Source organism: Myotis daubentonii, chromosome 18 (assembly GCF_963259705.1).
Source record: "Myotis daubentonii chromosome 18, mMyoDau2.1, whole genome shotgun sequence".
NCBI lineage: Eukaryota > Metazoa > Chordata > Mammalia > Chiroptera > Vespertilionidae > Myotis > Myotis daubentonii.
This window is the reverse complement of record NC_081857.1, coordinates 17,874,158-17,889,019: the sequence shown is the minus strand read 5'-3', so window position 1 is coordinate 17,889,019 and position 14,862 is coordinate 17,874,158. Positions and strand designations below refer to the sequence as shown.

At 39.9% G+C, this 14,862-nt stretch overlaps 1 protein-coding gene across 3 annotated transcripts in view; it reads left to right on the top strand.

The window, feature by feature from the left end:
- Positions 1-14,862, top strand: part of HMCN1 (hemicentin 1) — a 378,235-nt gene that overhangs the window by 132,931 nt on the left and 230,442 nt on the right. For all 3 annotated transcript variants that reach the window (XR_009449952.1, XM_059675580.1, XM_059675579.1), the window contains exon 5: positions 14,593-14,764. Coding sequence is in view for 2 of the 3 variants with exons in the window: in XM_059675580.1 (XP_059531563.1) it covers positions 14,593-14,764 (172 nt within the window). In the remaining variant the exon portion in view is untranslated. The remainder of the gene's footprint in view (positions 1-14,592; positions 14,765-14,862) is intronic.

The following is a 14,862-nucleotide window of genomic DNA, read 5'->3' as shown; positions in this document are numbered from 1 at the left end:
GAGGATTTGCATTTTAAGTGTAGGGGGGTCATCTTAAACCAGGACATAATTTGAAAATTGTATGTAGTCAAAGTTATGCTTGAAATCTGTTGAATCACTTTAAATTACTAGGACCTAAGTAGGCCCTTAGAATAACTCAAAATCTAATGTATTTCTTTCCTTTTCCTTCCTTTCCTTCCTCTTCCCTCCCCCCCTCCTTCCTTTCCTCTCTCCTCCTTTTTTCTTTCTCTTTCTCTCTCTCTTTTTTCTTTCCGTGAGCCAGTTGGAGTTTATGATTTCTTTCAAAGTTAGGAATGAAGGGTAATGAGTACCCAAAGAACTTTGGCCTATATTATAATCTTACAGTGTTTAAGAGCATGAGAGTTGGAGTCCTATGCCTTTTTAAAAAATCTTATACTTACTAGCAATGTATTAGTTACCTACTTCAAAATGTAAATACTTACAGGTTATGGAAAAAATTAAATGAGGTCAGACCTCAGACGGGAGGGGTATGTGTGTGTGTCGGGGGCGGGGGGGAAAGAACATCTATATATATAAAAGGCTAAGTGTTCATCTGACCGTCCGACTGACAGATAGCTATTGCATGCAATGACCACCAGGGGGCAGACACTCAATGCAGGAGCTGCCAAGCTGTGGTGACTTGGCAGTGGCTGTTCTTGGATGATGCACCTGGAACCAGAGAGTAGGGAACCCCATTCTGGGGTGTGTCACCTGAGAACTGCCCTCTCACAATCCAGGACCCCTAGGGGGATATCATAGAGCCGGTTTTGGCCTGATCCTTGCAGGCCAGGCTGAGGGACCCTACCTGCCAGAGGAACCCTGCTCACTCTGCAGACGACCTTCGAGCCACAGCACCATTCCAGGTGTGGCCAGCTGGGGAGGGGTCACGGGAGGTTGGCTCCCGAGCGGTGTCCAGCCCATCTCACCCAGTCCTGCCCTGCTGGCCACCTTCTAATTAATTTCCTTTCAATGTGCACGAATCCGTGCACCGGGTCACTAGTATATACATATATGCATAGCCCATGGATACAGACAATAGTGTGGTGAAGGCCTGAGGAGGGGTGGTGGCTGGATGGAGGCGGGCAAAGGGAAGAAATGGGGGACATCTGTAATACTGTCAACAATAAATTTAAAAACTTAAATGAGGTAAAATTTGTAAAGTTCTTTGCATGGGGCTTGTGTGTGAGTGCTATTTATCTGGTAGCCATAAAAACAACCCTCCAGTTATGTTTTGGATTCTAGAGTAAGTCGGCCTCTAGAAGCCAATGGAGAGGCCATGTGGTTATAAATGTTCTGATTCCTCCTCCTTGTGAATGAATGTATGACGACATTTTCAGTTTTGAGGATTCAATGTAAGTGTGTCTGCTCCAAAGAAATAACTTTTCTACCCCAAATTCATCTAATCTCAGTTGAAATGAGGTTCCTGAATTTAAGAACCAGATCTTAGACCCTAGGAAGTTCTTCTTGGGAATTAAGTGTATATTTTGAGGTCTTTTGGAGAGATCTTGCTAATTTTAATTAGGTGTGTGCTGCAGGAGATTAATAGGATTTTTACATGTCAAATATAAACCATATTGTGTTATATTTTAGTTTACTTCCAGTAAAACAGGGGTTGGGGGCAGATCAGGACACATAAATACCTAACTTCTCCTAGGCATTATAAATTAAAATTTGTTTTAGTACTAAAGAATGCTTTAGCTTCATAGTTTCTTATCTTAATTATGTATTTAATGACTATAAACAAACATTTGAAAAGAGCCTGAAATGCAGAATTCCTTTGCTGTGTGAATTATTTCATGCTTTAATTTATCTATTTTAAGTAAGATGTTCAAATACTTTTAAAAATTAGCATTTATAAAAGACTTTTCTGCGGAAGAGATGGTAGCTCTGTAAAGTTGTTTTTTAAAGCTCCCCTTTCTCTATCCTTTTGAGAATCTGGCCCAACCAAGCCATGAATCCTCCTCCCGTGTACAGTACATTTATATAAAGTTCTTCATAGTACACATTTGGCTCCATATCTGCAGATTCAACCTGCAGATCAAAAATATTTTTTAAAAAAAGGTGCATTATTGCTAGCAATCTGGTTAGGCCTACTGTGGTTATTTCTGTACTGAATACCAGGTATGGACAAACTTTTTGTTTTTGTTCTTATTCCCTAAATACTATGGTATCACAACTACTTACATAGCATTTACATTTTATTAGACATGATAAGTAACCTAGAGATGACTTAAAGTATACAAGAGGATGTGCATAGGTTATAAGCAAATACTATGTCATTTAAAAAAAAATTTCAAACATTTATTTTATTGATTTCAGAGGGGGGGGGGGAGAGAGAGAGAGAGAGAGAGAGAGAGAGAGAGAGAGAGAGAGAGAGAGAGAAACATCAATGTGAGATGATCAGTTGCCTCTCAAATGCTCTCCAACCTGGGATCGAACCCACAACCTTTCGGTGTATGGGATGATGCTCCAACCAATTGAGCCACACCAACCAGGGCATACTATGTCACTTTATACAAGGGACTTGAGCATGGAGACTTGGATTTTTGATAGCTGGGGGAGGGTCCTGGAACCAGCCCCCTGTGGTTACATATGAAAAAGCTAACTTTGGTAGTGCTCAAGTACTCCTGAACTATGGGTTTTCTTTGTTGCTCATAAAGAGCCTTGGTAACAATTGGACTTGCTCCTGCTTTCATTGTAGCCAGGAGTGAGATCATAACTAGTCTGTGTATGTAGGCATACCTGGGTGTATATATATGTGCATACAGATGTATGCATGTGTGTGAATGTAAGTATTTATGCACTATGTAATTTTTGAATTCCTTCTCCTATCCTAACAAGGAAGGAGTTATTTCCCCCTTTATTTTTATTTTTTATTGCTGACATTATTACAGATACCCCTCATTTTCACCCCCACCCTTTGCCCACCTCCACCCAGTCTCCACCAACTTGGAAGAGTTTTAATGAGACAATTGGATTCATTGAGTTTTTTTCATTCTAAAATAGTTATTTAATAGAGGGAAAAACATGAAATAAACAAAAACTCCAAGCAAACAAAAAAGGATTCAATTAAAGTCATAAATGAAAAACAAAATCTATTATTTTTATTTTATTTTTTTCCGGCTTTATTGGCGTATAATAGACAAAAGAGTTGTTAGATATTTAAAGTTTGCATCATGGTGATTTGATATATGTACATGTTAAGAAAGGATTTCCTCCATCTAGTTAATGAGTAATCAATCACCTCACATATTTATCTTTTTAAAAATTATTATTTTTGGTGAGAACATATACATTCTACTCTCTCAGCAAGTTTTAGTCATGCAATACAGTGTTATCAGCATGGTATCACTTATACATGGAATTTAATACTGTTTTGGTGATAACATTTAAGTTCTACTCTCTTAGTGAATTTCAGTTGTGCAATGCAGTGTTATCAGCATGGTATCACTTATACATGGAATCTAAAAAAAAACAAAAAGTCAAACTCATAGGAATAGAGTAAATTAGTGGTTGCCAGGAGCTGGGAGGAGAGGGGAACAGGGAGAGACTGGTAAAAGGGTACAAACTTTAAGCTATAAGATGAATGAAATCTGAGGATCTAATGTGTAAACGTCAATCTTTTATAATTTTATTATTTTAAATAATTATTATTTTTTGGCAAGTTAATTTCCTCAGTCATTTGTAACACATTGAAATTGTGACACATAAGAAATTTATGAAGGTAAATTAACGAAATACACTTTGACACTTTAAAATAGCGAGCAGAAATGATCTCACCTTTCAGAAATGTCTGAAGATAGCCTTTATTTTTGCAGCTATCGCACACTGGGGAACTTTCATCGCATTGAAGGTGTGGTAGTTTTATACAAGTTTTAGATGTTCATGGAGTTGAAGTTGAGGGTCACTGTGTCATCTATCCTCTGTAGTGTTCCTACTGAACCCAAGTTTCCTGATGCCCTTCCATTTTCTAACCCCTCCCCCAACCCATTTTCTCTATAGGAACTGGGTGAAATTGTAGTGCCACCCAGCCAGCGTGGCTCAGTGGTTGAGCATCGACCTATGAACGAGGAGGCTATGGTTTGATTCCTGGTCAGGATACATGCTTGGGTTGCAGGCTTGATCCCTAGTAGGGAGTGTGCAGGAGGCAGCCGATCAACGATTCTTTCTCATCATTGATGCTTCTATCTCTCTCATCTCTCTTCCTCTCTGAAATCCATAAAAGTATATTTTAAAATTTGTAGTTCCACCAGAAAAATACATGCATACCTTATAACAAAGATTTCTTATTTCATGGTCTATACAATGACTCACAAGCACGCTTGTTTATGAGCACTTACTGTTGGAATAGCTCACTCAGGAATTTTCCAAATTAAATAGGCATAAAGTACACAAAGAATAATACAAATGGATATTATCAGTTGAAGGGCTTCTCAGGAGACCTCAAAGTGTGACAGTCTTTGGCGGATTTGCTCAGATGTGCAGACTGTGAAACTGGTTTTGTCGGCACTCTAAGAATGGACCCTTTCTTAGGAATAGGCTCTTATTAACCGCAGTCACAGCAGTGTTGTCTAAAATCGGAATACCAACTCGGTCATCTGTGATGAGAAATCTACTTTCCATCACTCTTATCAACATAACTAGTACATTCTCCCTATAGGGACACATATGAGGGGGCAAATCATTATCTGAAGGTTGTCTGCTTAGGACCACTGTGATTGATATATATGTTTATTTTCACAGGATGATTTATTTCCCCCTTCGTGTAAGTTTTGGTGGGAAGATGCTGTAGGGAGAGCTTTATGACTTTAAATTCTGTTGTATCTTCAAGCTGCACCTCTCAGCTGAACCCCAGGTCCATGTATATGACAGCTTCCTTCCTATGTACCCCTGGATGTCTACCAGATATCTCAAATTGAGCATGCCCAAGCTGAGAACCTACATTCTTATCCTCACTCCACCATCCCTTTAAATCAACTCTTTCTGCTCTCTTTTCAATCTCCGTTAATGGTGACTGAGGCATCATTTTCAGACCCCCACATCCAGTCTTCAGTGATCCCTGTCAATAGACATCTGGAGTTGGCCACTTCTTGCTGCCTACTGCCACAACCCTGGTATGGTTACCATCATTTCCCACCTGCAGTGGCTTCATATCTGATCTCCTTGCTTCTGACCTTGTAGTCTCTACAGTCTCTACAGTCTGATTTCAACACTAAGGCTAGAGAGATACACACACACACACACACACACACACACATTTTATTTCAAAGAGGGAGAGAGAGACAGAAGCATCAATGATGCGAAAGAATCATCGATTGGCTGCCTCCTGCACGCCCCACAATGGGGATCAAGCCCACAACCCAGGCATGTGTCCTGACTGGGAATCGAACCGTGACCTCTTGGCTCATAGGTCGGTGCTCAACCACGGAGCCACTGTGGCTGGGCTAGAGTGATCCTTTTAACACCTGTCATATCATGTAACCTCTGAGGTATCACAGTTTAGCTTGAATCTGCTGTCTAAACCCAGGGATATGTAGGATCACAGTACTACTACATGTTTACTCTTGAAATGAGAGTGAGTAGCACCATTTGCATGACCATGCACCTGATATGTAACTGGGAGTTCTCAGATTTAATGTCTATGTAGAAGACAGTGTTTCTTAAAGGGAAAGTAATAAAAAATTCTAATTTGAAGCTTATATGTATTATTGAAATTCAACAGTGATAAAAGCAATTGTTTAGATTTTAAACCCAACAAAAGATCATTTTGTCACCCTAACCGGTCTGGCTAAATGGATAGAGCGTCTGCCTGTGGACTGAAGGGTCCCAGGTTCAATTCCGGTCAAGGGCATGTACCTTGGTTGCAGGCACATCCCCAGTAGGGGGTGTGCAGGAGGCAGCTGATCGATATTTCTCTCTCATCGATGTTTCTAACTCTCTATCACCTCTCTCTTCCTCTCTGTAAAAAATCAATAAAATATATATTTTTTAAAAAATATCCTTTTGTCAAGGACTCCTTGAATGACATTGCTAAAGATTACGAGCACATGAGGTATTAAAAAGCAGGTCAGCTGTTAATCAGTTTTACTATTGTTTTTAAATTCTCCACAAACACCATATCCATTTATTACCTGTATCCAGGGTGGATAATTCACATTGCCACCCCTTAGTATACTCTTGGCTTTGGCTTTATTCTGGATATAACTGGGAACCATTAAAACTTTTTCAGTAGGAAAGTACATGACAGTTGAGAACTATAAATTGAGCATTTGTATTCTGATCTTGGGTATTTATTGCTTGAAGGTAAAAACTAGTTAATTTGTTTTTAATGTCTGTCCCATTTTTCCAACTAGATTGTCGTGCCTTATAAAGCAGGAGATGTGTTTTTACTTATTTGCTATTCTTTATAATCTCCTGTACTATCCTTTATATTCAGTAGGTGCTCAGTAAATACTTGGTGATTTCCAAGCAGATTCTGAATTATGGGCTCTATGCTATATTGCAGAGTAGAAATGAACGTGAACCTGGCGGGGGGGGGGGGAGGCTTTCCTGGTTATTCAGGAAAAGACCATCTCTTAGCCATATCAGAGCTGAGTAAAGTCTGTCTCTGCTCTCTCTTAGGATTGACCATAAGTGGTTGTCTTAGAGATGTGGCAGGTCTTTCTCACATCAGAGACAAGAAAAGCTTTAATATTTTTATATAATTTAATTCTTGACTGTCCAACTAGTGATAAAATATACAGCTAATCAAATCATTGTTTTGCCATTTCTCATTAAACAACAATAACAACAAAAATACAAACATATGCATAATTACAAATTGTATCCAACACCTTAACCATATTTCTGTCTTCCCACCGAAAGGACAAGAGATGTTCTGGGGGAATTCATTTGGATATGATTCATTTCATATAAAATATCTTCCAGATTGCATCAAAATGAATGAAATACCTAGGAATAAATTTAACCAAGGAGGTGAAAGACCTGTACACTAAAAACGATAACACACAGATGGAAGAAATCACAAATACTAGTAAGTGCAGAGATAGCCTCTGCTCATGATTGGAAGAATTAATATCATTAAATTTCCATAGTACCCAAAGCAATGTACCATCAGTGCAATCCGTATCTCAATTCCAATGATATTTTTCACAGAAATAGCACAAACAGCCATAAAATCTGTGCAGATGTACAGAAGACCATAAATACCCACAACAGTCTTGGGAAAGAAGAACAAAGTTGGAGGCATCATGCTTCCTGATTTCAAACTATATTACAAAGTTACAGTAATTTTAAAAAGTATGGTATTGGCATAAAAACAGATACATAGATCAATGGAATAGAATGGAGAGCCCAGAAATAAATGTATACATATATGGTCAATTATTTATTACAAAGGAGCCAAGAAATGGGGAAAGGACAGCCTCTTCAATAAATGGTCCTGGGGGGAAATTGGCCTCCTACATGCAAAAGAATGAAATTAGGCCACTATTTCACATCATACACAAAAACTAACTTAAAATGAATTAAAGACTTGAACATAAGACCTGACGCCATAAAACTACTAGAAAAACAACAACACATAGTTGGTAAGCTTCTTGACATCAGTCTTGGTGATGATTTTTTTTTTGATTGACAAAAGCAGAGACCCTAAAAGCAAAAATAAACAAGTGGGACTACATCAAATTGAAAGTTTCTGCACATCAAAGGAAACCATCAACAAAATGAAAAGGCAACCTCCCAAATGGAAAAGAAATAGCTTCAAATCATATATCTGACAAGACGTTAATATCTAAAATATGTAAGGAATTCATACAACTCAATAGCAAAAACCCAAACAATTAAAAAATGGGCAGAGGATCTGAACAGACATTTTTCTAAAGACATATGGTTGGCCAAAAGTTATATGGAAAGGAGGTGCTCAACATCACTAATCACCAGGGAAATGCAAATCAAAACCACAATAAAGTACCCCTTCTTACCTGTTAGAAAGGCTATTATAAAAAAGACAAGAGCTAGCAAGTGTTGGAAAGGATGTGGAGAAAAAGGAACCTTCTTGTGGGATTGTAAATTGGTGCGGTCACTGTGGAAACAGTATGGAGGTTCCTTAGAAAAGGAAACTACCTCAGAACTACCACATGACCCAGAATTCTACTTCTGGATATTTATCTGAGGAAAACCAAAACACTAATTTGAAAATATATGTGCACCCTCATGTATCTGCAGAATTATTTACAATAGTCAAGATATAAAAGCAACATAAGTGTCCATCGACAGATGCATGAGTCAAGAAAATGTGGTGCATACACACACACACAGATGAATATTATTCAGTCATAATAAGGGAAGAAATCTCAGCATCTGTAACAACATGGGTGGAGTGTGAGGAAGCAATGCTAAGTGAAATAAGTCAGAGAAGGACATGTACTGTATGATCTCACTTATATGTGAATCTAAAACAAAAACTGAACTCATAGATATAGAGAATAGATTAGTGGTTGCCAGAGGTTTAGGATGAGTGAAATGGATGAAGGGGGTCAAAAGTCCAAATTTCCAGTTATAAAACAAGTCCTGGGATGTAATATGCAGTATGGTAGTTATAGTTAATAATGCTGTATGGTATGTTGGAAAGTTGCAAAGAGAGTACATCTTAAAAGTTCTCATCATCCATAGCTGGTGGATAGTGTCGGCCCCGGGACTGAAGGGCCCCAGGTTGATTCGCATCAAGGGCATGTACCTCAGTGCAGGCTCAATCCCCCACCGCAATCCGGGCATGTGCTGGAGGCAACCAATCAATGTGTCTCTCTCACATCGATGTTTCTTTCTCTCTGTCTCTCCCCCTTTTTTCCACTGTCTAAAAATCAATAACCAGATTTATTATATACAGCGAGTCAAATCATTGTTTTGTGGTTATCATTTTGCAATACATACAAATATTGAATCATTATCTTGTATACCTGAAACTAATATAATGTTATATGTCAATTACATCTCAATAAAAAAAGAAGAAAATATTATTCTAAGCAAAGCTTCTTTCAAATTCTGTTCTGGAAGGTGAATACAAAAATTGACCTCACTTCCATTTCTATTTAATACTATTCTCTTTCATAATACATAACAATGCATGCTGCTTTTGTGGTTTGAAACAATATTTGCATCTCCTTCCAGAGGGGAAGCAACATATGAATGTATTTTTTAAGTATTATGATTTAGGATACTATATAGATTTCAACTAAGAGCGTGTCTCAGGAACACAGGAGGTTATATATAAAAAAATAACCATTGATCCACAATCAGTCTAGTTAGACTTTTAAAAGGAACAAGAACTCTTTCGACTATCAGTTTCCTCATCTATAGAATAAAGAAGGTGGATTAGATTGTCTCAAAAGCCCTTGGAAATATAAACTGCTACAAATCAACAGAGAACCATTTTTATATTAGAACTCTTAATGTACAATTAATGGTTCCTTAGTGATTTAAAGAGCTTTTATGTCAGTGAAAACGCACCAGTGCAAAGCCTCTTACATTATTCTGGTTTTATTCCATTTGTCATTATAATAGAAGACCATTTCCAGTCTCATGAGAACGTCGCTCGTGGTTAGACAATTTAAGATTTTTTTTTCTCTTTATATATGGCAACACGAGAGGCCGGGAAACTCACTTAACCGTGATCCTGTAGTTTACAGTGATCTAGTTTTCTTCAGATGTTGGCAAGATCTGTATTGTCTAATAAAATGGGTTACAACTGTTTTCAATTTGATTTTTTCTTAACTGGATAAAAAAGTGATTTGAGACTCCTGACAGAAGTCTGTTCTGTATAGTTCCCAACTAGTAATGTTATGATACATGGCAATCCCTTTGTGAAACCCTCGTAAATGGTGATGAATTGGAAACAGTATTAAGAGCAAATTGGAGCCTGCTTATATTCCCTACCACTAGAACACACTTGCCTTAGGAAAATGCAACTGCATTAGAAAGGCTTCCATTTTCATAAGAATGCCTAGACTTAGTGATTTCCATGCACAGCTGGTAGACAGTAGGATAGACTTCCGGTGATGATGTATCATACCTTCTCTCCCTTGGGTTTGAAGGAAAGATATATTTGAGATGTCTTATACTGTTAAAAAGGGTGCATAAACATTGGTTTTTCTTCCATTTCTGCTTAACACTGTTGCATGGCATTGTTAAAGTTGAGATACTATACAATTCTTGTTTTCTAATTATTTTCCTCCTTTTCAGTTGAGAATTATTTATGGCCACAAATACTCTGTCCATTTCTTCGGTTTCTCTTGTCCTTTGTTCTCTTTAGTCTCCACATCAGACATTATCCTCAAAATTACTGTCAATCAAATTTGCCAAATGCTTTCTCAGACAAGTCAGTCCTTCCCATTTCCTTGAGTTAGGCAACCATGTTGTATGTTTAAGATATAAAAATGTCAACAGTCTGGTTATTAATATACATGTCCTATTTGTGGTCCATTATTAGTTACAATCAGTCTGATTTCTGTAGCCATAGGTATATATTTGATGAGCATAATGAGCCATACATTTTAGTTTAAACATGATATATCACTCAGAATTACATTTTTCAAAAATATGGCCTCAGCTTGTTTAGACAATTATGTTGATATATGTTTTATTTCATGTGTACAATTCCAGGTGCTATATAGCATTAAAACTTAAGGAAATACATCTTTTGATTTATGGGATAATTAACTGTAATGCATAGATTTGTGGGAGGTTTTTTCTGTTCAATTCATCTGTGATACCTCTACAAATTTTCGTTGTAAAATACCACTTTCATTGTACTAGTATTAGTCCTCTGCTTAAGCCCTTCCATGATTTTTCACTGGGTCTTTGGAATAAAATCCAAATGTCATGGCCTGCTTTGTAACCATACATAGTCTGTCCCTAACATAAGCTTTCAACCTCATCTTCTTCTCCCCCACCCCTTTTCTGAACACTTAACATTCATGTTCCCAACACATTTGAAGTACTCCTGTTTCTGTGTATTTTTTCAGGCCCCCACTTCACTTCTACCTAAAATGACTTTGCCTCTCTTTGTCTTTTACAGAAATCTTATCTGACTTCCATGGATAATTTTTTTTCATTTTGCCTGTCAATTGAATTGAGATATTCAGTTAAGGGACAAAGAGGGAATATAGTTGGAAAGGGAAGAAAACATTTGACTATCTTCTGCTTGGCAAGTACTGTGCTGGACAATGAACATATGTTATTTCAACAAGGGATCCCTGTTTCATGAATTCCCATACCATTCTTTTATTTACGAAGACATCATTGTTATCATCATTGTGCCACCTTCATGGACTTTAGCACTAGTATATATCCCACCTTTACCAGGGTTAAAGCATACCACTTGGTTATGATTATAAACAGATGAAGGAGATAATGGTTCTTGGTCCTGGAGGAAAGGCAGGAAGATTTGTTAAAAATAATGTGGAATATGTGCAAAAAATTTAGTAAATACTACTAGTTCTTAGTTGTTAGTAAATACTGATTAAAATTATGCTCATCAATACTTAGTACCAAAAGAGTGCTTGAGCAATAAACATTTGTTTTGTGAATGAACAGAATTGCCTCCCATTGTTAGTTATGTGAGAATATATCTTAGTCACTTTCCTCATCCTTGAGGACAGAAAACAGGGATACTTTTTATAGAGAGTGAAGCGATTACAGTATTTGTTGTTTGATTGATTGATTTGTGACTACCGCTATTGAAATTTTTTAAAAAAATGTTTTTGTTTATTTTGAACTACAGGCCTGGTGCACAAAATTCGTGCACAGGCAAGGTCCCGAGGCCTGGCTGGGGAACAGGACCAATCAGGTCCCCACCTCCCTGCCTTTCTGCCTCTTCCTTCCCTCACTCCCTCAGCGCCATGTTCTGCGCCACCTCCTGGTGGTCAGCAAATGTCATAGTTAGCGATTGAACTCCCAAGGGGACAGTTTGCATATTAGTCTTTTATATACATAGACTAGAGGCCCGGTGCACAAAAATTTGTGCACTCGGGGGGGAGTGGGGTTCCTCAGCCCAGCCTGTGCCCTCTCGCAGTCTGGGACCCCTCAAGAGATAACGACCTGTTGGCTTAGGCCTGCTCCCGGGTGGCAAAGGGCAGGCCCAATCCCTAGGTGCAGGCCCTGGTCGGGCTCAGAGCAGGGATTATTGCGGAGTTGGGGTGCCACCCCCTGTCATGCACAGAGCAGGGCGGATCGGGAGTCTGCAATGCCACCCTCAGTCACACTCAGGGTAGGGCCGATTGGGGGGTTGGGGCACCGCCCCCTGTCACACTCAAGGCAGGGTTGATGGGGAGGTTGCGGCGCCACCCCCTGTCACACACAGAGCAGGGCCAATCAGGGGGGTTGGGGCTCCATACCCTGTCACGCACAGAGCAGGGCCCATCAGAGGGTTGGGGAGCTCCCCCCTGTCACACACAGAGCAGGGCCGATCAGGGGGTTGAGGAGCTCCCCCCTGTCACTCACAGAGTAGGGCCGATAGGGGAGTTGGGGCACTGCCCCCTGTCACACACAGAGCAGGGTGGATCAGGGGGTTGGGGCGCCGCACCCTGTCACACTCAGGGCAGGGCCGATGGGGAGGTTATGGCTCTACCCCGTCACACACAGAGCAGGGCCCGTGGGGGGGGGGGGGGGGTTGGGCGCCACACCCTGTCACACACAGAGCAGGGCCAATCAGGGGGTTGGGGCGCTGTAGCCTGTCACACACAGAGCCGCAGGGCGATCAGGGGGTTGGGGAGCTCCCCCCTATCAGGCACAGAGCAGGGCTGATCAGGGGGTTGGGGCGCCTTCCCCTGTCACGAACAGAGCAGGGCGGATTGGGAGGTTGTGGCCCCGCCCCCTGTCACACACAGAGCCACAGGGCAATCAGGGGGTTTAAGCGCTGCCCCCTGTCACGCTCATCCCAGTGCCGGGAGGCCTCGCTGCTCCGCTGATCCCGGTGCTGGGAGGCATATTACCCTTTTACTATATAGGATAGAGGCCTGGTGCACGGGTGGGGGCTGGCTGGTTTGCCCTGAAGGGTGTCCTGGATCAGGGTGGGGGTCCCGCTTGGGTGCCTGGCCAGCCTGGGTGAGGGGCTAATGGCTGTTTGTAGCTGGTCACACCCCTTTCAGGGTGGGGGTCCCCACTGGGGTGCCTGGCCAGTGTGGGTGAGGGGCTGAGGGCTGTTTTCAGGCTGGCGGCTGACTGAAGCTCCCAACCGCTCCTTTTTTTCTTTTTTTCTTTTTTTTAATTCTGGGCCAGCTTTAGCTCTGAGGCTTGCTCCAGCTCTGAGGCCTCTGCTGCTGAAAGCAGGTATCTGGTTTCTCTGGGTTCTATAATCGAAACACTGTTTCAACTCCAGCTCTGAGATCCCAGCTGGCTGAAAGCAGGTTTCTGGAGTTTGTTTAGATTCTATATTTGTAACAATGTTTCAAACTGCAAGCTCAGAGGCCGGCAGCGGCAGGCGGGGAACGTTGGTTTCCTCCGTCACTGAAGCAAGCAAGCCTCATGTTCCCTTCAATCTGCTTGGCTGCCGGCCGCCATCTTGGCTGGCAGTTAATTTGCATATCTCGCTGATTAGCTAATGGGAAGGGTAGTGGAGGTACGGCCAATTACCATGTTTCTCTTTTATTAGATAGGATAGCTTGACTGTAGCTTAATATTCAGCTCTGTTCAGTGTTTTATGCATAATTCTAAGGAAAATTGTTTACAATATATTGTCTTGAAGGATATATGAACCAGAGAATGATCTAAGGTAGATTAAAGATTCACATGATTTAGAATTAATTGTAGTAAGTTTGGCTAACCAGCACCTGTTCGGGCATGCACTTTTTGTTGAATAGGGAATTGTATTTGCTGCAGACACATCTGTGAACTGAAAGTTTTCTTGTTCACAGTGAGGCATTAAATTCCCTTTTAGAACCCAGTTTTTTAACATTTTCCAAAAGACTACTTTTCAAGAATACACTACTTAAATTGGCTCTAACCTGAAGTATTTTTCTATTTTTTAAGAATACAATGGTTACTTTTTCTATTATCTTTGGTATTTATTATAAAAATGCATATTTTGCTGGCATTGCCATTGTGTTTGAATAATATACTACAATATATGTCACAATATATAATGTATAATTACAATATACAATAATTTATATATCTAATAGATTGAAATTGGATTTGATAATTTGCTTTTTTTTATAAATTGGATTTTGAAAGAAATCTAGAAAGAAAGAATGGAGAGAAAAGAGATCTTTTGAGAAATATAAAACAGACTGTACTATCTCTGCATGTTTCACTTAACTGGTTTTAGACACTGTCCTCTTGTTTTGAATATATTATTCCAAGACAGAAAACTTGAAATTTGACCATGAGCTAAACTAGTATTTTACTCTGAATCTACTACAATAACTGGATGTAGGAAAAGGTTTGTCTTCGCTGTCATGGAAATAGACTTCACACCCGTGAAGGAAGTACCTGAGTCATGTGATTAACCAAAGCCAACTTCTGCACCTGGAAGTCACAGTGGCATGAAATTTTAATGTTTCTGATGTCACTCACACATCTCTTTTTCTCTGATAGGTGCTAAAATGGGTAGAGGAAGCAGTGCAGGCCTCCAAAGTCCACCTCTTATCTACAGATCATCTGGAACAGGCTGTGAACACATGGAAAATCCCTTTTGATCCCAGCCTCAAAGAGGTGACTGTGTCCCTGAGTGGCCCTTCTCCAGTGATTGAAATTCGCAATCCTTTAGGTGAGAAATATCAGCATCATATAATAAAATACAAAAGCTGTGAAAGTTGAAAGACTCTTTGCACACTTATGTGTGTTAACCTAATGCTAACTTATAAA